Below are 21534 nucleotides of genomic sequence, written 5' to 3'. Positions count from 1 at the left end.
GAATGGGAACGGGAATGGGGCAGGGAACGCGAATGGGGCTGGAAATGGGAGTGGGACTGGGACAGGGAACGAGGCTGGGACAGGGACCGGGAATGGAGCAGGGAACTAGAACGGGGCAGGGATCAGGATTGGGAATAGGGCAGAAAAGTGAAATGGGAGTGGGACAGGAAGAGGCACCAGGGACTAGGACCGGGAATGGGAAGGGGGCTGGGAGCAGGGATGGGAAGGGGGCAGGGGCCAGGAATGGGAAGGGTGCAGGGAGCAGGGATGGGAATGGTGCCCCGGCTCCCCCCAGGCTGGCTGCCCGCGCTGCAGCTGCTCCGGCGCGGCTCCAAGGCGGTGACGCGGCACTGGAAGGCCATGCACTTCCAGCGGCAGAAGCTGATGGCCCTGACCGAGTACGTGCCCCCCCGGCCCGCTGTGCCCCCCCCGCTGCCTCCCCCCGCCCAGGGACCGCCCGCAGGAGGAGGTGAGGAGGGGCCCTGCCCGGGGTCCGCAGGGTCTGGGGAGGGGAGGGATTCCCTCGATCCCCAGACACCAGGGATGGCCTGGCTGGAGCCGGTGTGAGACCTTCCCGGGGTGGGTAATCCCCTTTTTTGGCATGTTGTGGGTGGCTGGGAGATGCCCCAGCAGGTGCAGGTGGGTCCCTATCCATGGGAGCGTCTTGAGATCCACAGAAACATCTCATGATCCATGGGAGCATCTCGAGATCCATGGCAGAGTTTCATGATCCATGGGAGCACCTCGAGATTCATAACAGCATCTTGAGATCCATGGGGTCACCTCAAGGTCCATGGAAGCACCTCGAGATCCATGGGGTCACCTCAAGGTCCATGGAAGCACCTCGAGATCCATGGGATCACCTCATGGACCATGGGAGCACCTTGAGATCCATGGGATCACCTCAAGGACCATGAGAGCACCTCATGGACCATGGGATCACCTCATGGACCATGGGATCACCTCATGGGCCATGGGAGCATCTCGAGATCCATGGGAGCACCTTGAGATCCTTGGGATCACCTCATGGACCATGAGAGCATCTCGAGATCCATGGGACCACCTTGAGATCCATGGGATCACCTCATGGACCATGGGAGCACCTCGAGATCCATGGCATCACCTCCCACCCGTAGCTGCCGGGTCTCCATGGGGGGGGTCACAGCAGCCATTCCCCCTCTCCCCGTGTCCCTGTATCCCTGTATCCCCGTGTCCCTCCCTCCCAGGAGGACGGCTACGTCCGGCTGTTGAGGCGGCAGGTGGAGCAGGCGTTCCGGAGCAGCCGCATGGTGGCCGTGTGCCAGTACAATTCCATGCCGGACGAGGACGTGGTCACCATGCGCCACTACCTGCGCAAGCACAACATCGAGGTCAAGTTCGTCCTCAACGAGGTGGGCGCCGATCCCAGCGGGAAGGTGGGAGGGGGAGAGGTGCATCCTGGGCCGCTCCAGGCCTCATTCCCGAGGCGTTTTCCAGATTGTCCGGCCGGTGCTGGCGCAGTCCAAGTACAGGAACCTCCTCCCGCTCTTCGTGTGCCGCAACATCCTGCTGGTGAGCCCGGAGACCCGGGCCCGGGAGATGCTGCGGGTGCTGAAGGGAGTTCCACAGGTCAACCTCCTGGGTGAGGGCATTCCCTGCTCCCCAAATCCCGGCGCTGGGCTCCTCCGGGGCTGGGAATGAGGGTTTCACGCTGTGAAAACGAGGGGTGGGAGCCTGAAGGAGCAAACGGTTCCTTGGTGGAATGCTCTGTTATCCCATATCCTGCTCTCTTCCAGGCGCCTGCATCGACGACACGATCCTGAGCCGGCAGGGAGTGGAGAACTTCGCCCGGCTGCCGTCCCTGGAGGCCTCCCAGGGGCAGACAGTGGGAGCCTTGGCCCTCCTGCCCTCCCAGACCTCATCCCTGCTCCAGCGTGGCCCCTCCCTCCTCACAGCGCTCCTGGATGAGCACATCCGCCGGCTCCGGGACACGGGGGCGCCTGGGAAGCCCCCCCAGGAGCAGGGAAAGGGGAATCATTGATGCTGGGCCCTGGGATCGGCTTCTTCCCCCGCTGCGGGAGCCCCCCCAGGGCACAGGGAATGGCTGGCACTGGGAACTGGCTGCTTCCCTGGATGTGGGATGTGGTGGGAACCTGGGGAGCACCCCCAACCCCAGCCTGGAATGTGGGAGATCAGACTGTGGGAATTGGCTCCTTCCCCGGATGCGGGACATGGGGGATCCCAGGGAGAGCCCTCCAGACTGGGACACAGGGAATCACCGATGCTGGACCCTGGGAATCGGCTCCTCCAGCTGCAGGACACAGGGAGACCCCCAAGGCACAGGGAATCCCTGACTCTGGGCCCTGGGAATTGGTTCCTCCAGCTGCAGGACACAGGGAGACCCCCAAAGCACAGGGAATCACTGGCTCTGGGCCCTGGGAATTGGCTCCTTCCCTGGCTGTGCAGGAGGGGAGGGATCAGGGGTTGGAGGTTTGGTACTGGGGCAGGACTGAGGGTCCTGCAGCCCCCCAGCCCTGGCCCTTCCCTTGGGGAATATTCCTGGGAATATTCTGAGGGTGAGATGGAAGGTCTCAGGGATTGGCCAGAGGAGGAGGAGCACGGCGGGAGGGGGGGCCCACAGGAGGGTTTTGAGCACTCCAAGCCCCCCTGGAATGAGGATGAGGGGGAATGTGCTGTAACACTGATCCAGAGTCATGTCCATTAAAGTGTCCGTGTGGAGATGCCGAAGCCTCTCTGGGATTTTGGGGGGGGGTGTGGAGGGGGGGGTCCTGCTCCTCAAGAGTGTGGGGGGAGGCTGGGGCTGCTCGGGGGGTCTGATGGAGCAGAGGGAAGCAGAGCTGGGGGGTGGGTAAGGGAAATCCTGGGGTGGGAATGCCCTGGGACCCCCTTGGATTGGTGGTCAGTCCCGAGAATTCCATGGGCTGGCGGTCCCTGGGACCTCCATGGGGTGGTGAAACCCGAGATTCCCGTGGAACGATCCGTCCCAAGACCCCCGTGGGGTGGTGACCCCCCTGAGACCCCCGAGGGATGCTCAGTCTTGAGACCCCCGTGGGGTGGTGACCCCCGGGACCCCCGCGAGGTGCTGCCTCTCGCGGGAATCCCCCCCACCCCTCCTGGGCCGTCCCTTTTCCCGCGGGCTGGTCCCGGGTGGGGACTCCCGGGGGTCCGCGAGCGGAACTGCCCCGGTGCCGCGCGGGATGTCCCGGCGATCCCGGCGGTTCCCGGCGGTTCCCGGCGGCTCCCGGCGATCCCGGCGGCTCCCGGTCCTCCACGGAGCAGGGGGCAGAGCCGAGCGGCTCCGCACCGCCCTCCGTGTTCCGCTTCCTGCTGCCACCGGGCAGGATGCGACCGGCCCCCGCCGCCCGCCCGCCGCCCGCCCAGGTGAGCACCGGGGGGACCCGCCACCCCCGGGCCCCCGCCGCCTCCCGGGGGGGGTGACACCGGGGATGGAGACCCCGCACAGCCCCGGTGCGGTGCGAGGGGTCGGCTCTGACCTCCCGCAGCACCTGCGGGGCTGGGCAGGGGAAGGGATGGAGCTGCGGGGGGAGACCCCCGGTGTCCTCCCCTGCGAGCCGGGGAGTCGCCGGTGCCGTGGTTGTGTCTCGGTGCCGCAGTTACCGGCACAGCGGGTACCGGTGCCGGGGTGGTCGCCAGCACCGGGGCTTGGCCGCCCTCCCGGGGTTATCCCGGGATCAGCATCTGCCGGGATACCGGGGTCGCCTGTCGGGGACAGCGCCGGGGGGGATGGCAGGGCGGGGGGGGGAAAAACTTCCCTGTGGCTCAGGAACCGGCAAGGGCGAAGGGGTTTGGAGGGGTCATGTCCCGGCTCGGGGGGGTGCCAGGACGGACCGGGGTCGATCCCGGTCTTTGTACCGGTGTCACCCTCCGGGCCGTGCCCCCGCCGCGGGGTTGCCCCTGGTACCCGGTCCATGGGGCGCCGGGGCTGGACTCTGAACCCGGACCGGGCGGCGGAGCCGAGATAAGCCCGGGGCGGGGGGGGGGGGGGGAAAGGCCCCGGGTCCCCCAGAAGTTTTTGGGGGCCCGCGGCGGGGACATGCAGGGCTCCCCCCCCCCGAGGGGCAGGGGGACCCCCACCACTTCTCATCCCCGCGGGGGCCGGGATGGGGAGGGTGGAGAAGCCCCCCCTGAGCTCCCTGACCTGCCGTCCCCTCCCGGCAGCGGCTCCCGCCCTGAGGGCCGAGCTCGGACCCCCACCCCCGCGGGACGGACGGGAAGGGGGGCTCGGCCCGGCCCCCTCTGCACACCAGCCATGGGAAGCCACGAGAAGGACCCGTCCTCCCCGAAAAGAGCCCTGTCCCGCTCCAACAGCACCGTGTCTTCCAAGCACAGCAGCGTCCAGCAGGTCGGAGGGCTCCGGATTTGGGGTGGGGGGCTCAGTGGTGCACACTGGGGGTGCTGTGAGGCCTCGGGGGGCTTCTCCCTGCTTTAGGAAGATGCAAAGGTGGCCTGTCAGCTGGGGGGTGCCTGGAGGACAGGGTGGGGAGCACCTCGTGTGCCTCTGGTGCTGAGGGACCCCCACGCTGACCCCCATCCCTGCAGGGCTCGGAGAGCTGGGAGGTGGTGGAGGAGCCCCGTGCACAGGGCAGCCCAGGGCAGGAGCTGCAGAGGCACGAGGGGTACCTGCTCAAGAGGAGGAAATGGCCCCTGAAGGGCTGGCACAAGGTAACGGGCAGAGCTGGCACCGGGAGCCGTCACCCGACTGGTCCTGGCACGATTTGAGCCCCTGGGAAGTGGGGGCTGCAGGGACTGCTCTCTGCTCCCCCCCTCCCCACCAACAACAACCTTCCCTGTCCATCCCCAGCGGTACTTTGTGCTGGAAAACGGGATCCTGAAATACTCCACCACCCGCCAGGACGTGAGTGTGTGCCCGGGCTGTGCCCCCGTGGGCTCGGGGCGGGGGGAGACCCCCGTGGCCCCCCTGAGGAAGGGGGATCTTCCCCCTGACAGGCGTCCCCGGGCTCCCCCAGGTCCTCAAGGGCAAACTGCACGGCTCCATCGACGTCCGTCAGTCCGTCATGTCCGTCAACAAGAAGGCCCAGAGGGTCGACCTGGACACGGAGGAGAACATTTACCACCTCAAGGTGCCTCTGGGGGCCGGGGTGGGACTTGAAACAAGGGTCGGTGTTGTCAGGTTCTGTTTTTCCTCCCCCCCCTCAACTCACCCGTGCCCCCCAGATCAAGTCCCCGGAGCTCTTCTCCAGCTGGGTGAGCAGCCTCTGCACCCACCACCACGGGGACAAGCCCTGTCCCACGGGGGGCCCCGGGGGGAGGACCCCCACCAACGCCCAGGTGGGTGACACCTCAAGGTGACAACACGGGGCAGGGTCTGGGCGAGGGGCTCCTGATGGCAGTGCCCTCTTTTCCCTGCTGGCAGGGCCAGTGGACGCGGATCCTGCCCTCGGGCAGTGCCCCTGCCCTGTCCACGCTCGCCAGCTCCCGGGACAAGGTGAACGCCTGGCTGAAGGACAGCGAGGGGCTGGAGCGCTGCTCGGCCGGTGAGCGGGGTGGGAAGGGGTGTGCGGGGCAGGGAGGGGGTGCCCTGTGCCCCCTCCCTGACCCTGTGCCCCCTCCCTGACCCTGTGCCCCCTCCCTGACCCCGTGCCCCCGGCAGAGCTGTCGGAGTGCCAGGCCAAGCTGCAGGAGCTGACGGGGATGCTCCAGAACCTGGAGGCCCTGCACCGCATCCCCTCGGCCCCGCTCATCTCCGGCGGCCAGGTGAGCCGGGACAGCGGCGCCTGTGGGGTCTGAGCATCCCCCCCTTTCCTGGGGAGGGTCCAGCTCCAGCCCCCTCCTCTCCCCCACAGCCCTCGGCCGCCGCGGAGAGGCCGAAGAAGGGCCGGAGGACCACCAAGATCTGGTGCACCCAGAGCTTTGCCAAGGACGACACCATCGGCAGGGTGAGGGTGAGCTGGAATCCCATAGAACTCCGCTGCTGCCCGGGGCGTGGAGCCCCCTCTGCTGCTGCCTGAGGCGTGGAGCCCCCTCCCCAGCGCCTCGCTGACCCCCGTGTCCCCCCCCCCCCAAGGTGGGCCGCCTGCACGGCTCCGTCCCCAACCTGTCCCGCTACCTGGAGTCCTCCCAGAGCCAGCTGCCCTTCGGCCTCCCCCCGGAGTACACCCAGCTGCAGCGGAGCTTCTGGGTGCTGGCCCAGAAAGGTGGGATGGGGCCCAGCCCCCCCGGGGTGGTCCTGGCGGGTTTTGGGGTGCCGTGACACAATCTGACCCCTGCCCGCATGCCCTGGCAGTGCACGGCTCGCTCAGCAGCGTGGTGGCCGCACTGGTAGCCGAGAGGGCCCGTCTGGAGGAGATGCGGCGGGCGCTGGACCGGCAGGGCCCCGTCCCACGCCCCGGCAGCGCCGGCACCGCCGCGGTGAGCGACCCAGGGGGGCCGGGCAGCACTGCCCTGCTCGAGGGGGGGCTTGGGGATGTTGCTTTTGGGGTGCTGTGGGTGCTGCGGGGTCTCAGCCCCTCACCGTCAGCTCCATCCTGGCTGGAGGGGAACGTGCTGGAGGGGAACGTTCTGGAGGGGCCTTGGCTCAGCCTCCCCCTCCCTCCACAGCCCACCCTGCGCCGCTTCCACTCCCTCTCCGTCTCCTCCGACACCACCCTGGATTCCTTCGCCTCGCTGCACCCCGACGAGGTCAGGGGGGGTGGGATGGGGTGGGATGGGGGTCTGGGTGGCCCTCCCTGAGCTGGGGGGCCGGGCTGAGTTGGTGGCTGTCCCCGCAGCCCGACGCGCTGCCCGCCAAGGGCCGGGAGCAGCAGCTCTCCAACCGCAGCATCGTCTCGCTGGCCGACTCCCACACCGAGTTCTTCGACGCCTGCGAGGTCTTCCTGTCCGCCAGCTCCTCCGAGAATGAGGTGGGGGGGCTCGGGGTGGGCTCTGCTGGAGCGTGGGCTCTGCTGGCGGGGGGCTCTGTGGACCCCCCTGCCGCCTCCCGCTGCTCTGGGTTCATCTCTCCCCTCTCTCTCCCCCGTCCCACCTCATCAGGCACCCCCCCAGCTCCCCGTAGTGCCCCCAGCCCCTGTGTCCCCCCCAGCCCCCCGCAGCCCCCTCGCTCCCCATGCTGGGGGTCTCTGCTCTCTCTGAGCCCGGGGGTGGGGGCTGGGTGCTGCCAGAGCCCCCCTTGCCGCTGCTCCCCCACCAGCACCACCCCTCCCCATCCCGACACCCCCAGCCCATCCCAGGATCCCGGGTCTCATCCCATCCTTCCGGGGCGACCCTTCCCGCTAAACCCCCTGCCCCCCACCCTCCTACCATGGGGTACCCCCCATACCCCCCCCAATTCCCCCGGGACCCCCGAAGCCGCCGACGGTCCCCGCGTCTCCCCAGCCCTCGGACGACGAGTCGTGCGCCAGCGAGGCCACCACCAGCGCCTGCGAGGAGGCCACCGAGCCGGGGGGGCCGGGCCGCCCCCCGACAGGTACGGGGCAGCCCCGGGGAGGGGGACACCGGGGGGCTGGGACACAGCTCCATCCCAGCGCCCGGTGCCCGGCAGGAGCGGAGCGTGCGGGGGCACCGTCGGAGCCGGAGCCGCCGCCGCCGGCGCCGCTGGAGCTGCCGGGGCCGGACCCGCGGCGCCGGAGCCGGTTGCCCGCTCCCCCCGCGCCGTCGGGGGACGTGAGCCTGTGGGGCCTCCTGAGGAGCAGCGTGGGAAAGGACCTGTCCCGCGTGGCGCTGCCCGTGCAGCTCAACGAGCCGCTGAATACGCTGCAGCGGCTCTGCGAGGAGCTGGAGTACAGCGCGCTCCTGGACCGCGCCAGCCGCGCCCGAGACCCCCGGCAGCGACTGGTGAGGGGGGATGGACACACACCGGGGGGCACAGGGGGGGCTTGGGGTCATGGGGCAACTCAGGGGACACGCCGGGGACTGGGGGCTCGGGGAGAGCTGGGAGGTTGGGGATACAGGGAGCTCAGGGGACACAGAGGGGCTCAGGTGACTTGGGGGAATTCAGGGGACACACCAGGGACTGGGGGCTCAGGGAACGCTGGGAGGTTGGGGATACGGGGTGCTTGGGGGACATAGAGGGGCTCAGGGGACCTGGGGGCAGAGGGAACTCGGGGAGGACATGGGGCTTGGGGGCTCGTGGTCGTGGGGCAACTCAGGGGACACGCTGGGGATTGGGGGCTTGGGGAGCGCTGGGGGGTTGGGGACACAGGGAGCTCGGGGGACATAGAGGGGCTCGGTGGACCTGGGGACAGAGGGAGCTCGGGGAGGACATGAGGCTTGGGAACTCAGGGACAGCTCAAGGGACAGAGGGGTCTTTGGAGCGGAGAGGGCACAAGGAGGGCAAGGGCGTGGGGGATGTGGGGGGTCGGGGGATTTGGAGGGTCACAGAGGGACTTGGAGAGCTCAGGGGATTGGGGGGGCTCAGGGGACAAGGGGGAACTCGAGGGACATGGGGGTAGGGGGGCTTAGGGCCAGGAGGGGCTGAGGGGACATGGAGGATCTTGAGAATGCAGAGGGACTTGGGGAGGTTTTAAGAGACTCAGGGGACACAGGGAAACTCGAGGACATGGGGTACAGGAGAGATTGAGGATTTAGGGGGCTTGAGGACACGAGGGAGCTCAAGGACATGGAAGGACTGGAGGACTTCGAGGCTTTAAGGGGGCTCAGGGGAGCTCGAGGACACATGGGACTTGTGGGAACAGGGCAGGGGCTGGGGCCGGGTGGGGGATTGGTGGGTGGGTGGCTGTCCCCGGGGCGGATGGGTGGCTGTCCCCGGGGTGGTGGCAGCAGCGTGGTGCCTGTGGTGCCAGGTGTACGTGGCCGCCTTCGCCGTGTCCGCCTACGCCTCCACCTACTACCGGGCGGGCAGCAAACCCTTCAACCCCGTCCTGGGGGAGACCTACGAGTGTGTGCGGCCCGACCGAGGCTTCCGCTTCATCAGCGAGCAGGTGGGCACTGGGGAGGGGCACGGGGAGGGCACGAGGGGGGCACGGGGCTGGACGGGGCACTGGCACGTCCCTCTTGTCCCCCCCGCAGGTCTCCCACCACCCTCCCATCTCCGCCTGCCACGCCGAGTCCGACAACTTCATCTTCTGGCAGGGTGAGTGCCCAGGAGGGTGTTGGGTGCTGGGATATCTCCCCCGTGGGGTGGGTGGACTGAGGGGTCTCACCTTCTCCCACCCTTCACCCCTCCAGACATGAGGTGGAAGAACAAATTCTGGGGCAAGTCCCTGGAGATCGTCCCCATGGGCACCGTCAATGTGCAGCTGCCCAGGTGAGACCCCAGCCCTGCTGGTGGGCCCCCCACACCCCCCCAAGCCCCCCTGCCCTCTCTCCCTCCCCGTCCAACGTGGGTGGTGCCCACAGGACCGGAGACCACTACGAGTGGAACAAGGTGACCACGTGCATCCACAACGTGCTGAGCGGGCCCCGCTGGATCGAGCACTACGGGGAGGTGCTGATCCGGAACACCCGCGACGCCTCCTACCACTGCAAGCTCACCTTCTGCAAGGTGTGCCCACCTGCCCCGCCCCACAGCCCCGCCCTCCCACCTGCCCTGGCTCCACCCCTCTGCGCCGAAATGGCCTGGCCCCGCCCCTTCAGGTGTGGCCCCGCCCCTTCACCTGCTCGTTAATCTTAATTGTGTTATTGCTCCACCCCTCTCCTGGCCCAGCCCCCGGTTATGGCCCCGCCCTTTCCCAATAGCTCCACCCCTTCCTAGTAGCTCCACCCCCCTTAGTGCCACACCCTTTTTATGACCCCTCCCCATTACTTGTGGCCACACCCTTTCCCAGTAGCCCCACCCCTTGCTCCTGGCCCCACCCTTTCCCAGTGGCTCCTCCCTTTTCCTGTTAGCCCTGCCCCTCTTAGTGCCCCACCCTTTCCCAGTGACTCCACCTCCTAACTCATGGCCCCACCCTTTTCCATTGGCCATACCCTTTCCCATTAGCCCCGCCCCTCCTGGCCCCACCCTTTCCAAATGACTCCACCCTTTTCAGAAGACTCCTCCCATCACTGGTGGCCCCGCCCTTTCCCCAGTAGCCCCGCCCTTTCCCAACGAGTCCACCCTTTTTCAGAAGACCCCTCACATCAAGCTTGGCCCCAACCTTTTCCCAGTAGCCCCCCCCTTTCCAAGTGGCCTCACCTTTTCCCAGTGGCCACACCTTTTCCCAATGGCCCCACCCTTTCCTGATAGCCCCACCCTTTCCTGATAGCCCCACCCTTTCCCGATAGCCACACCCTTTCCAAGTGGCCACACCCTTTCCCAACAGCCACACATTTTCCCAATGGCCCCACCCTTTCCAAGTGGCCACACCCTTTCCCAATGGCCACACCCTTTCCCAATAGCCCCGCCCTTTCCCCCCCCTTTTCCCCCAACCCCCCCCGACCCCCCACCCACATCCCGGTGGCCGCAGGCTCGGTACTGGGGCGCGGGGGCCAACGAGGTGCAGGGGGCCGTGCTGAGCCGCAGCGGGACCCCCGTGGAGCGCCTGGCGGGCAAGTGGCACGAGGGGCTGCACCGCGGGCCCGCCCCAGGCCAGTGCGTCTGGAAAGCCAGTAAGGACCCCCCTGGGGGATGGATATCCCGGGGTTACCCCGTGCTGAGGGTCTCTCTCAGTGCAGTCCCGCCCTCCCTTGCAGACCCCATGCCCCGCGACCACGAGAGGAACTACGGCTTCACCCAGTTCGCCCTGGAGCTGAACGAGCTCACGCCGGAGCTGCGCCGGGTCCTGCCCTCCACGGACACGCGGCTGCGCCCCGACCAGCGGTGAGCCCGGTACCCCCTTGGTGCCCGGGGAGGGGATGCCCCGAGGCCACCCGGCTCGTCACAGCCGCGTCCCGTCCTCCCGCAGGTACCTGGAGGAGGGGAACGTGCCGGCGGCCGAGGCGCAGAAGCGGCAGATCGAGCAGCTGCAGCGGGACCGGCGCCGCGTCATGGAGGAGAACAACATCACCCACCAGGCGCGATTCTTCAGGTCCGGCCCCGAACGGGGATGATCCCGGGGCTGGGAAACCCGTGGGTGAGCGGGATGTGGGGCTCTGAGGGCTCTGAGACCCCCCTGGGAGTGCTGAGGGCACCCCATGGGTCAGGGGGATGTGGGGCTCTCAGGGAATGGGGAGACCCCCCTGGGAGTGCTGAGGGCACCCCGTGGCTTGGAGGGCTGCGGGGCTCTTATGGGATGAGGAGGCTCCTTTTGGGATTCTGAGGACACCCCATGGCTTGGTGGGATGTGAGGCTCATAGGGAACTGGGAGAACCTCTGGGAATGCTGAGGGCACCCCGTGGGTCAGGGGGATGTGGGGATCTCAGGGAATGGGGAGACCCCCCTGGGAGTGCTGAGGATGCCCCATGGCTTGGAGGGCTGCGGGGCTCTTGTGGGACGAGGAAGCTCCTTTCAGGATCCTGAGGATGCTCCGTGGGTCAGTGGGATGTGGAGCTCATAGGGAACTTGGAGAACCTCTAGGAATGCTGAGGGCACCCCGTGGGTCAGGGGGATGTGGGGCTCTCAGGGATCTCAGGGAATGGGGAGACCCCTCCCAGGAGTCCTGAGGGCACCCCATTGCTCAGGGGGGTGTGGGACTCTCATGGAATGGGGAACCCCTCCTTGGGAATGCTGAGAACACCCAATGGCTCAGGGGTGTGGGGGGTTTTTAAGGGAATGGGGAGATGCCCTAGAAGTCCCGAGGGCACCCCATGGCTCAGGGGAATGTGGGGCTCTCAGGAAATGGGGAAAACCCCCCTGGAAGTCCCGAGACCACCTCAAACACACCCCCCCACACACTCCATCCCCAGGAGGCTGACGGATGCCAGTGGCAAGGAGTCGTGGGTCACCAACAACACCTACTGGAAGCTGCGCCTGGACCCCGGCTTTGCCCACCTGGACAGTGCAGTGCTCTGGTAGCCACCCCCCCCACGGGGCTCTGAGCCCCCCCCCAGCTCATCACAGCAGTGGGGCTGGTTCCCCCAGCACTGGGGGGGGTGCAGTGTCCCCCCCCCCTCGCCCTCTCTGAGCCATTTTGCTGGTGTTTAAACAAAACTGTGATATAAAAGAGGGAGGGGGGGGCACTGGCAATGCCCTCCCCACCCCCCCGACCCGGGGCAGAGCCTTGGGGACAGCTGGGGCAGTGCCCCCCCTGCCCCGGGGGGGCACAAGATGCCTGGGAGTGGGGGAACAGGGGGTGCCCGCGGGCGGGAAGACCCCTCTGCCCCCCTTCCCTCCCCCCTCAAACTGTGCCCAGGGGCTGCTCTAATAAAGGCTGTGAAGAGTTGGGGTGTGCAGAGAGCTTCCTTCCCTCCCCCCCTGCAACACCCCCGGGGCTCAGGACCCTCCAGGAAGGGGGAGGGCACCCTTAGCCCCCCCTCCCCGAGCCTGTTTCCCTCCCCCCACACACACACACAGAGCCGAGCAGAGTCCCCACAGTGCCCCTTTATTGCGATATGCTGCTGCCCCCCCCCGCCCCACACCGGGCACGGGGGGGGGGACTCAATAAATACTTCAGCATTACCCCTCCCCGCGACCCCCCCCCCGCCCTTAAAAACCACCGACAACAACAACAACAAAAAAAAAAACCCTCCTCGCCATCCCCCTCTGCCCCTCCCTGCCCGCCCCGGGGGCTGATTGTCTGGCTGGGCCCCCCCTCCTCCCGCTGGAGTCTGCCCAGGATATGGGTGTTAAATAGCGGGGGGGGGGAGGGTGGTGGGCGCACAGGACCCGGGGCGGGGGCTCAGTTGCCGTAGAAGCCGTAGTAGCCGCCGTCGGCGAGCGGGTCCTTGTCGTAGAGGTCCCCGTTGCGGGCCGGGGGGGAGCTCTCGGCGCTCGACGGGTACGGGGACACCCTCCGCCGCTTGCACTCGTACAGCCCCGAGTCCGACGAGTCCCCCGAGGCCGGGGCGGGGGGCTCGGGGGCCCAGCCCTCCGCCTCCTTGCCCTTCTCCTCGCGGGGCTCCCGGTACCAGCCCAGAGCCCCGGCGCCGCCCTTGGGGCCGTACTGCCCGGGGCTCCAGCCCCCCGACACCCCGAAGCCCCCCGGCCCCTCGGGGGGGTAGTAGGGCAGGGAGGGGTGGTGCGGGGCGGGCGGCAGGGCGAAGGGTTTCACCCCGTAGGGCACCAGTTTGCCCCCCCCGTAGCCCCCGTCGTAGCCGCCGAACTCCAGCGTCCCGGCGGCGGCGGCGGGGGGGGGCTGCTGCGGGGGGAAGTACCAGTGGGGGGGGTCTTTGGGGGGCAGGGACAGAGGGGGAGCCCCCCGCTCGCCCCCGAAGAAGCGCCCGGGGGGCAGCGGGTACTGCTCGGGCAGGAAGGGCTGGAAGCGGGGGGCCGGCAGGAGCTGCTGGCAGCCGGGACCCTCGGGCGGGGACGGGGTGAGGCGGTCGCTCTCCGAGGCCGTGTACATCCTGGGGGGGCACAGGGAGGGGTGGGACTGTGCCCTGCTGCCGGCCGGGGCCGGGGGGGCACCGGCGGGAGGGTGAGGGGGACACTCAGGACACTCACGAGTCAAAGTTGTCCCGGAATCCTTTGGCGAAGGGGTTGTGGTCGATCTTCAGCTGAGTGATCTGGCGGGGGGGGGACACACGGAGGTGGGGGAACTGCTGAGGGATTGATCCCTTCCAGGATGTCCCTCCCATCCCTTTCCCCTCGAGCAGCCCCCACTGCGTCAGAATCCCACCCTTTCCCAACGCGGGAGGTACCGGGAGGGGGCTACTGGGATGCTGAGGGGATCCAGGGGGAGATACTGGGATGCTGAGGGGATCCAGAGGGAGGTACTGGAATGAAGAGGGTATTCATGGGGATACTGGGGGGGAACTGGGATGTTGAAGGGGTTCAGAGAGAGGTACTGGGATACAGAGGGGATGCAGGGGATACTGGGAGGATTTCTGGGATGCTGAAAGGATCCAGAGGGAAGTACTGGGATGCTGAGGGGACACAGGGGGTGCAGAGATGTTGCAGACAGGAGTGTTGGCAGACGTGGGGGCCTGGGGGGATGCCATGGGGGGGTTCTCCTGATGCTGAGGACACCTTAGAGGGTGCTGGGGGGTTACCAGGGGCTGCTCCTGGCGGGTCACTGGTCTGATACTGGGATGTGCCACTGGTTTCTGTGGCCCGGGGAGGTCGCTGGGGTTCCTGTGCTGCTGGGGGGAGGCTTTTTGGTGGGTGTCCCCAAGCAGGGGGGTCTCGTACTCACGTCGGCGTTCTGGTAGGCCGTGACGGCGATGAACTGCGTCTCGGGGAAGGCGAAGGTGTGGGTGTGCGGGGAGGGGTACCCGTCCTCCCCCTCCCCTTCCTTCACCTCCGTCACGTGCAGCCGGGGCTGGTACTTGTGCAGCGACTGCAGCACGATCATCTGGAGGGGGGGAAAGGGGGGCGGCGGGCGGTCAGGGAAGGGGCACAGGGGGGACCCGGGGGCGGCGGCGGGGCCCTCACCTACCTGCCCGACGTTGTTGGACGCGCCCTTGTTGTTGGTGAGCTTGAGCTTCCCGAAGGAAACCTCCTGCCGCATCCAGTGCGCGCCCGTGTTGGGCGAGTCCGGGTGCAGGTAGAGGCGGTTCCCTGCGGACGGGATGGGGGGAGAGCAGGGAGGGCGTTACCCCGCTCCCGGCACCACGAGATGAGGGGGATGTCGGGGATGTCGTACCTGGCATGTTGCCCTCGGCTTTCCCGCACTGCACCCACTTGCCGCCCTGGTAGCGCCAGTGGTGCTGGTCCACCAGCACCACGTCCACGCACACGCTGTAGTGGGCCACGGGGTTGAGCCCCGACAGGTTGAAGCTGAGGAAGGGGAACATGCGCCTGGGGAGGGGACAGAGGCGCAGAGACACCGTCACCCCCCGGCCCGGCCGCTGGCACACCGGGGAGGGGGGTGATGGGGAAACCGAGGCAGCGCGATGCCAACCCCCCCTTCCCGCGCCCGGCTGGGTGCCCGTGAGGAGCTGAGTGACCCCGGCAGCTGGGGGATGCTCTCGGGGCCGATTCCCCCCCTCCCGGTATCTTCCTCCCCCTCCCCAAGCACCTTCCGGATCGGAAACCAACACCGCTGCTATTTCGGGCTGGGCGCCAGCCTGTGCCAAGGGCAGGAAGGGGACAGGATGGGACGGCCCGGGGGGGACCCTGCGGCCGCGGGGATGCAGCTGCCACCCCCCCAGAGGGGCTGCACCCCGCTGTCCCCCTCGGCCGTCCCCCCAAATCCCGGCTCTGGGGTGGGAGGTCGCACTCCCCGCTCCCTGATCAGTCCCCTCATGTCCATCCCCGAGCCCGGTCACCCCAATTCGGGTTCACAGCGGGACCTCCAGCCGTGGTGGAAGGGAAAAACCTGAACCCTGCTCGTCCCTCTCCCCAGGGGTTAAAGCAAGGGGCTGGGGGGAAACACGGAGCTCCTTGTGCCGGGCAGGAAACGGGGCTCGGGCAGTGCCACGGCGGCGGGGAAGTGGAATGCAAAGGGTGGTGGAAAGAAAAGTCGGCGGGTGCCGCTGACTCAAAGTTGCCCTCGCGGGAGAGGAGGGGAGGGGGGAGGGAATAGAAAAAGAAAGAGAAGAAAAGGGGAGAAGAGAAAGAGAAAGAAGAAAAGAATAATAAGAAGAAATGAGAAAGGAATAGAGAAAAAAGAAAAGAAAACGAAAAAAGAAAAAGAAGATTAAGATTAAAGTTAAGATTAAGGTTAAGAAAAAGAAGCAAAATAAGAAGAAAAATGAACGAAAGAAAAAGAAGAAGATGAAGAAAAAGAAGAAGAAGAAAAAAAAGAGAAGCAGGAGATGAAGAAGACAAAGAAGAAGAATAAAAAGATGAAGAAGATAAAGAAAAAGAAGAATAAAAAGAAGGAGATAAAGAGCTTAAGAAAAAGAGAACGAAAAAGAGAAAGAAACAGAGAAAGCAGCACTCGTGGCGAGGAGCTGCACACGTGCTCCCCGTGCTCGGCACGGACGGTGCTCCCGCACATCCCGGGGTCCCTCCGAGCCCTCACAGCCCCCGTCCCCCCCTTCTTGTATCCCTAAAGCTCCTCTGGAGCGAGACAGACGCGGCTGTGCCGAGGGACGGGGGTTTCCTGCCGCCGATAAAAAGCTGCAGCAGCCGCATTAAAAACCACCTCGGTGCCGCCGCGCTCCGGGCGCCCGAACGCCGAGCCCGGGGCCGGGTGACCGCGGGGCGAGCCCCAACCCTGGGCGCTGCACCAGCCCGAGCTGCTGCAAGGAGCAGGGAGGAAAGAACCAGTCTATTTTTTTTTTTTAGTTGGTTTTGGGGTTTTTTTTTCTCTCCGTTTGGAGCCCCGAGCCCCCGCTGGCAGCGAGCGCGGCTCGGAGCTCACACGCTGCCGCGGGGGGAAAACCGCACGGCCCGGCCGGGCACGGCAGGGTGGGGGCAAGGCCCGAAACCACGCTCGCCTCGCCTTTTATTTTTAAATCCCCCCCCCTCCTCCCCAGCGCTCGAGCTCCCCGGGGCTGCTGCTGCTCGGGCAGCGCTCGGCTCCCCCGGGTTTGGTCACTGCGGTTTGGGAGGTGCCCCAACCCCGTTCTACCCCCACCCCAAAAGCTGGTGGGCACCGCGCGTCTCACCCTTTGTGTGTTTTTGTTTCCGGGCTCTCGGCGCGCCCCGAGGTTTGTCCCCGAATGAACCCCTCCGCTCGAGGGGTTGGGGGGCACACGGGGACATGGGGAGGGAGCCGGGGGGGGACAGCGGCACATCCAGGGTGTCACCCGGTGACTCGGAGCCCCGGTGATGGAGGCACAGGGAGCGCGTCCGGGATGACCCCGGGCGGAAGGAAAACCTGGAGGTCCAGGAGCGCAATCCCCCCCTTCCCCAGGCAGTTGTGCCTCTCCTACTTCTCTCCCCCCACCACCACCACCCCCGGTAGCGCATCGAGAGAGGGGGCTGCGGCTTCCTGAGCCGCCTTCTCTCCCCTGGACGGCAGCGCGGTGACCGCAGGAGCCACCGCGGCCGAGTGGGAGATGGTGAAGCCCCCGCGGCACGGAGGGGTGGCACGGGGACAGGGCACGGCGGGGTGGCACGGCTGCTGAACACGGCAGGGTGACATGGCACAGGGGTATGGCACGGTGACACATGGCACAGGGGTATGGCATGGTGACATGGCACAGGGGTATGGCATGGCTGCTGGACACGGCACGGTGACATGGAATGGCTGATGGAAGTGGCATGGTGACATGGCATGGTGGCATGGCAATGCATGGCACAGCTGTGTGGCAACGCGTGACACAGTGACAGGGAACGGTGGCACAGCAAATCATGGCATGGTGACATGGAACGGTGGCATGGCACGGCTGCTGGACACGGCACGGTGGCACAGAAATGTGTGGCAGAGAGACATGGCATGGCAGCTTGGCACAGCTGCACAGCAATGGGTGGCATGATGTGGTGGCACACCAATGCATGGCACGGTGACGTGGCACAGCTGCATGACACGGTGAGGTGACATGGTGTGGTGGCATGTGGTGGTGGCACGGCAATGCACGTCATGGTGACATGGCACAGTGACATGGGCAGTGGCATGGACATGGCACATCCGCACGGTGCTGCGTGGCACAGCTGTGCTGCCCGGTGTGGGTGACACGGCACAGCCACACGGCACAGCCACATGGCACAGCCACATGGTACAGCCACATGGTACAGCCACATGTCGTGGCACAGCACGACACAGGGGGACATGTCACCCCATGGCCGCCCCGCTGCCTCCAACCCCGCAGAGCTGCCAGCTGGGCACCGTCCCTGAGCCCCCCAAAAAGTCCTTGAGCCCCCCAAAAAGTCCTTGTGCCCCCCCCCCCCACGTGCACGGCCTCGCCCAGCGCCCCTTGAGCCAGAGCCAGCCCTGGTGTCTGCCAAGTGCAAACCCAGCCCTGGTGTCCCCAAAGCTGTCCCGTGTCCCCTTCAAAGGCAACGCCAGCCCCACGTCCTCAAAGGCCTCCCGGTGTCCTCTCCGAAGGCACGGCCAGCCCTTGTGTCCCCAAACACAAAGGCAGCCCCTGCACCCCACAAAGGCAGCACTAAACCCCCCCAAATGCAAAGCCAGCCCTTGTGAACCCCCAAAAGGCAAAGCCAGCCCCCGTGTGCCCCCAAACTGCAGAGGCAGCCCCGGTTTCAGGGCAGAGCCCCACGGCAGGAATTCCCCGGGCCCGTCGCAGTCGGGGCGCCGGCGAGTCCTTGGGGGTTTCCAGAGAAGTCCTGCCCTGGCTGAGCCCCAAAAATCGTGGGGGGCGCAGGAAGGATGGGGAGCCACACGGGAAACCTGTAGGGAATTATCTTTGAGGGAATGACGGGGGGTGGGATGGTGTGGGATGGGGGGAGATGGCACGGGATGGCGTGTTGGAGCTGGGGCAAAGGGGCAGAAAAATTATGCCAGGAGGGTAAATCCCAGCGCCTGATCAGGTTCATCCCAGTGCCACCCTCTCCCAATCACCCTCAGCTCTCTCCATGGGTTCACAGGGGGCTGCACCCCAAGGATGCTGGCATTGAGGGACCAGCATAGCCCGGAGAGACACGGCACCCGCGCCAACAGCAGGACAAGAACGTGCCCCCTGCCCTGCCCTAGAGCCCCCCAGCCTGGTGGATCCTCATTTAGGGGGCACACATCCCTCTTGGGTCCCCATTTTGGGGCTCCTGTCCCTCTCAAGCCCCACACTGGGGTTTTTCCTGTGCCTCAGCAGCGCTGCAGCCCGGCCCTGCACGCCGAGGTTTGCAAGAGCAGCTCAGGGGGTTGGGGGAAACGGATGTTTTGTGGCTCCGAGCTCGACGTCTCCACGGGCCGGGTTTGCCGTGAGCCCCCTTGAGCTCAGAGCAACCCACACACACACCCCCTCCCATCCCCAGAACCTCTGTAGGGACGCTGGGGAGGGGATGGAGCTGGGAAAAGACCCTCAAAATTGTCTGGGAGTCGGCGGCAGCGGGGCAGAGACGACGGGATTTGGGGGTCACCCCATTTTCCCCTCAGCGCCAGACCCTGATGCCGCCCCAGCGCCCGGGGGAAGAGAGGAGGGAAGAACTGGAATTTCAGCGTGTTTCCCTACGAACTGGGGGGGATGGAGTGCGAGGAACAACCATTTGGGGGGGATGGAGTGCGAGGAACAACTGTTTGGGGTGCCCTGCCACCCCCGCCACCCCCTCGGCCGGCGCCGGGGACGCGTCACCCGCCCCGAGCCCGGCGGGGGGAGCCGGGCCCGGGCAGGGCCGTGGCAAACCAAGCGGCCCTAACGTGTTTAGACTTCCAACACATTAAGCAGGTTGGTCTCAGCATCGAAGTGACACCATCTGTCTCGGCCGAGGGAGGGGAAAGGGGCGCGGGCGCTGCCGGCGGCCCCGGTGCTGGCCGGGAAGAGCCCCCCTGGGCGGAGGGATGGCAGCGGGAGGGGAGGGGGGGTTGGAACAGCAGGAGGGGCTGGGGGGGTTCTCTACCAGCTGCTGAGCACGCAGCGGGGGGGTGCTGCCCTGTTTTCCCCCTCGGCGCGGGTTTTTGGGAGCCCCTCGGGTGGCTGAGCCCCTGCCGTGCTCGTGTTCCCCCCTCCTCACCCCGGCACGATCCCACCGAGGCCCCCAGGCTGCAGCCCTGGCTCCCCCTGCCCAAATCACCCCGTGGGGCCAAAGGATGGGCTCAGCATTTTGGGCTCCCCTTGCTCCGAGTCGTGGCGGCTCCACGGCCCCACAGGGCCTGTGTCTCACCCAGACTCCCCAAACGGGGGTGTTGGCAGAGCTGGGGGGAATTTTAGCCCCCCAACCTTGTCCCAACCCCCCCAACTCACACCCTGTGAACACCCCAGGCTGGAGGTAGCACAGAGGGGGCAGAGGGTGCCCGGCCATGGCGTCACCAAGGGCGGTTTGAGCACCCAGGACGTTGCCAAAATGCTGCCCTTTCCCCAGGGAAGAGGGGGGCACCCAGCCCCTGTCTGGCCCATGGAGGAGGGGGGGCATTTCCAGCACGGAAAGTGAGTAGAGGGGGTGTCACCCACCCACCCACGGTGCCCGTGGGGCGGCTGTGGGCTCTCACTACTTGTTGCAGTGCCAGGCTCCGGATCAAGCCCGTGGGCTGAGGCCAGATAAACGCTGCCTCCAGGCCCCCAGAACTGGCACCACCTCTGCCAGTTTCCTGATGTGGGGGGTCTGGACCCCCCTGTCCCACCCTGACACGAGTGGGGAGGCTCCTCATCCTCCCTTCTCCTTCCAACAAGCCTCAACTTCCATAGAAAACAAAATCAGGGAAGTCCGTTCTGCTTTCCCCCTCCCCCCCCCCATTTTTTTCCTTTGCAAAATGTCACCCCCCTAACCCACAGGGATGGGGGGGATCCCCCCTTGCACACCTCACCCCCCCACTGCGCGGGCAAAGAGGGACCCCCAGACCCACAAACACCTCTCGCACCTCCAGCCCTTTGAGGACACGAGGCAGAAACCCTCAGCCCCTCACCGTGCCGGCTCCCTCTGGGCCCATCCCACAGCCCCCCCGGCCTGTCCCACCCCCCCGTTCTGCACCGCCGTGCCCACCCCGCATCCCCCGTGCCCGTATCTCTGCCCACACCGGACTCCCACCATCTCCGGGGTCCGTGCGGGTCCCGCTGCCGGTTCTCTGTCCCGGTCCCCACCGGTCCCTCGCCCCGATCTCCCACTACTCCTCCGACAGTCCCCTGCCCCGGTCCGCCCCGGTCCCCGCCGCTTCCGTCCGTCCCGGTGCGCTCCAGTCCCCCCCAGTCCCCCCCAGTGCCACGCCGGTCCCACCTCCCGGTGCCTCCCGGTTCCCGCCGCTCCCCCGCCCCGGTACATCCCCTTTTTCCCCCCCCTCCCCGGTAGCCCCCCCGGCTCACCTGCCCTGTTTGGTGATGATCATCTCGGTCTGGTGCTTGTGGAACTTGGCCCAGAGCGGGTAGTTGTTGAGCATCACCTGCACCTTCCCGGCCGCGCGGTACCCGGGCAGGGCGCAGAGCGGGGGGCACAGCGGGGCCCCCCCGCCGCCGAAACCTCCCTCCGCGCCCGCGTAACCCTCCACCGGGGCGGCGGGAGGCGGCGGCGCCCGGTAGGGCGGGCACGGCCCCAGGAACCGGCCGCCGAAGCCTCCGGGAGCGCCGTAAGGGAGCGGGGGGGCTCCCGGTTCCGCCGCCCCCCCCGTCCCCGTAGTAAGAGGCGGCGGCGTCCCGGGGGCCCGGCGGCTCCTTGGCGAAGGCGGCGGCGGCGCTGAGCATGGGGGCGGCGGGGCGGGGGGCTCCGGTGCCCGGCTCCAGCGCGCCCATGGACGGAGCGGGGGGCGCCGGCCCCGCTCAGCCGCTCATGGGGGTCCCCGGGACGCGGAGCCGGGCGCCCGTCAGCGCTGCCCGCCTCGCCGGGCTCCCGCCGCCCCCTCCATGCCCGGGGGTCCCGGGGAGGAGGCGACCACCCGCGGCCACCCGGGAACGGCCAAGGGAGAAGGGGTTAAAAAAAACCAAACCCGGCAAGAAAAAAAAAAAAAAAAAAAAAAAAAGCCCGAAACACCCGGAAAGCCCCCAAAAGTGCCGTCGGGGGGGGTCGGGAGTTGAGAGGTCGCCCTGCCCTGCTGCTGCTGCTGCTGCTGCTGCTGCTGCTGCTGCTGCTGCTGCTGCTGCTGCTGC

General features: G+C 67.1%; 3 protein-coding genes across 3 annotated transcripts in view; 2 read left to right on the top strand and 1 right to left on the bottom strand.

Annotated features, from left to right (window-relative positions):
- Positions 1-2302, top strand: part of MRPL10 (mitochondrial ribosomal protein L10) — a 2633-nt gene extending 331 nt beyond the window's left edge. Inside the window, 5 exon segments of the mRNA XM_027702695.1 lie at positions 296-423; positions 425-469; positions 1230-1391; positions 1477-1621; positions 1776-2302. Of these exon segments, the coding sequence (XP_027558496.1) occupies positions 296-423; positions 425-469; positions 1230-1391; positions 1477-1621; positions 1776-2020 (725 nt within the window). The 3' untranslated portion in view covers positions 2021-2302.
- Positions 2303-3362: 1060 nt separating this feature from the next.
- Positions 3363-12238, top strand: OSBPL7 (oxysterol binding protein like 7). Its single transcript, XM_027702698.1, has 23 exons — positions 3363-3381; positions 4180-4363; positions 4561-4683; positions 4823-4876; positions 4989-5102; positions 5197-5310; positions 5396-5516; positions 5633-5736; positions 5826-5924; positions 6047-6176; positions 6266-6390; positions 6580-6660; positions 6750-6881; positions 7354-7444; positions 7520-7812; positions 8781-8918; positions 9007-9070; positions 9166-9244; positions 9337-9481; positions 10386-10527; positions 10612-10738; positions 10824-10946; positions 11764-12238. The coding sequence occupies exons 2-23, from the start codon at positions 4271-4273 to the stop codon at positions 11870-11872; spliced, it is 2601 nt and encodes an 866-aa protein (XP_027558499.1). The 5' UTR covers positions 3363-3381; positions 4180-4270; the 3' UTR covers positions 11873-12238.
- On the bottom strand, positions 11998-21180 carry TBX21 (T-box 21). Its single transcript, XM_027702702.1, is given in 9 exon segments — positions 11998-12007; positions 12678-12766; positions 12768-13362; positions 13460-13521; positions 14151-14309; positions 14394-14515; positions 14601-14755; positions 20758-21080; positions 21082-21180. Coding segments are annotated over 9 exon segments (1614 nt in total).
- Between the last annotated feature and the right edge of the window lie 354 nt (positions 21181-21534).

The sequence above is a fragment of the Neopelma chrysocephalum genome, unplaced genomic scaffold (genome assembly GCF_003984885.1).
Source record: "Neopelma chrysocephalum unplaced genomic scaffold, ASM398488v2 Primary Assembly neopelma1_192, whole genome shotgun sequence".
NCBI classification, from domain to species: domain Eukaryota; kingdom Metazoa; phylum Chordata; class Aves; order Passeriformes; family Pipridae; genus Neopelma; species Neopelma chrysocephalum.
Note: the sequence above shows the minus strand (reverse complement) of the source record. Positions and strands in the feature narration are given on the sequence as shown.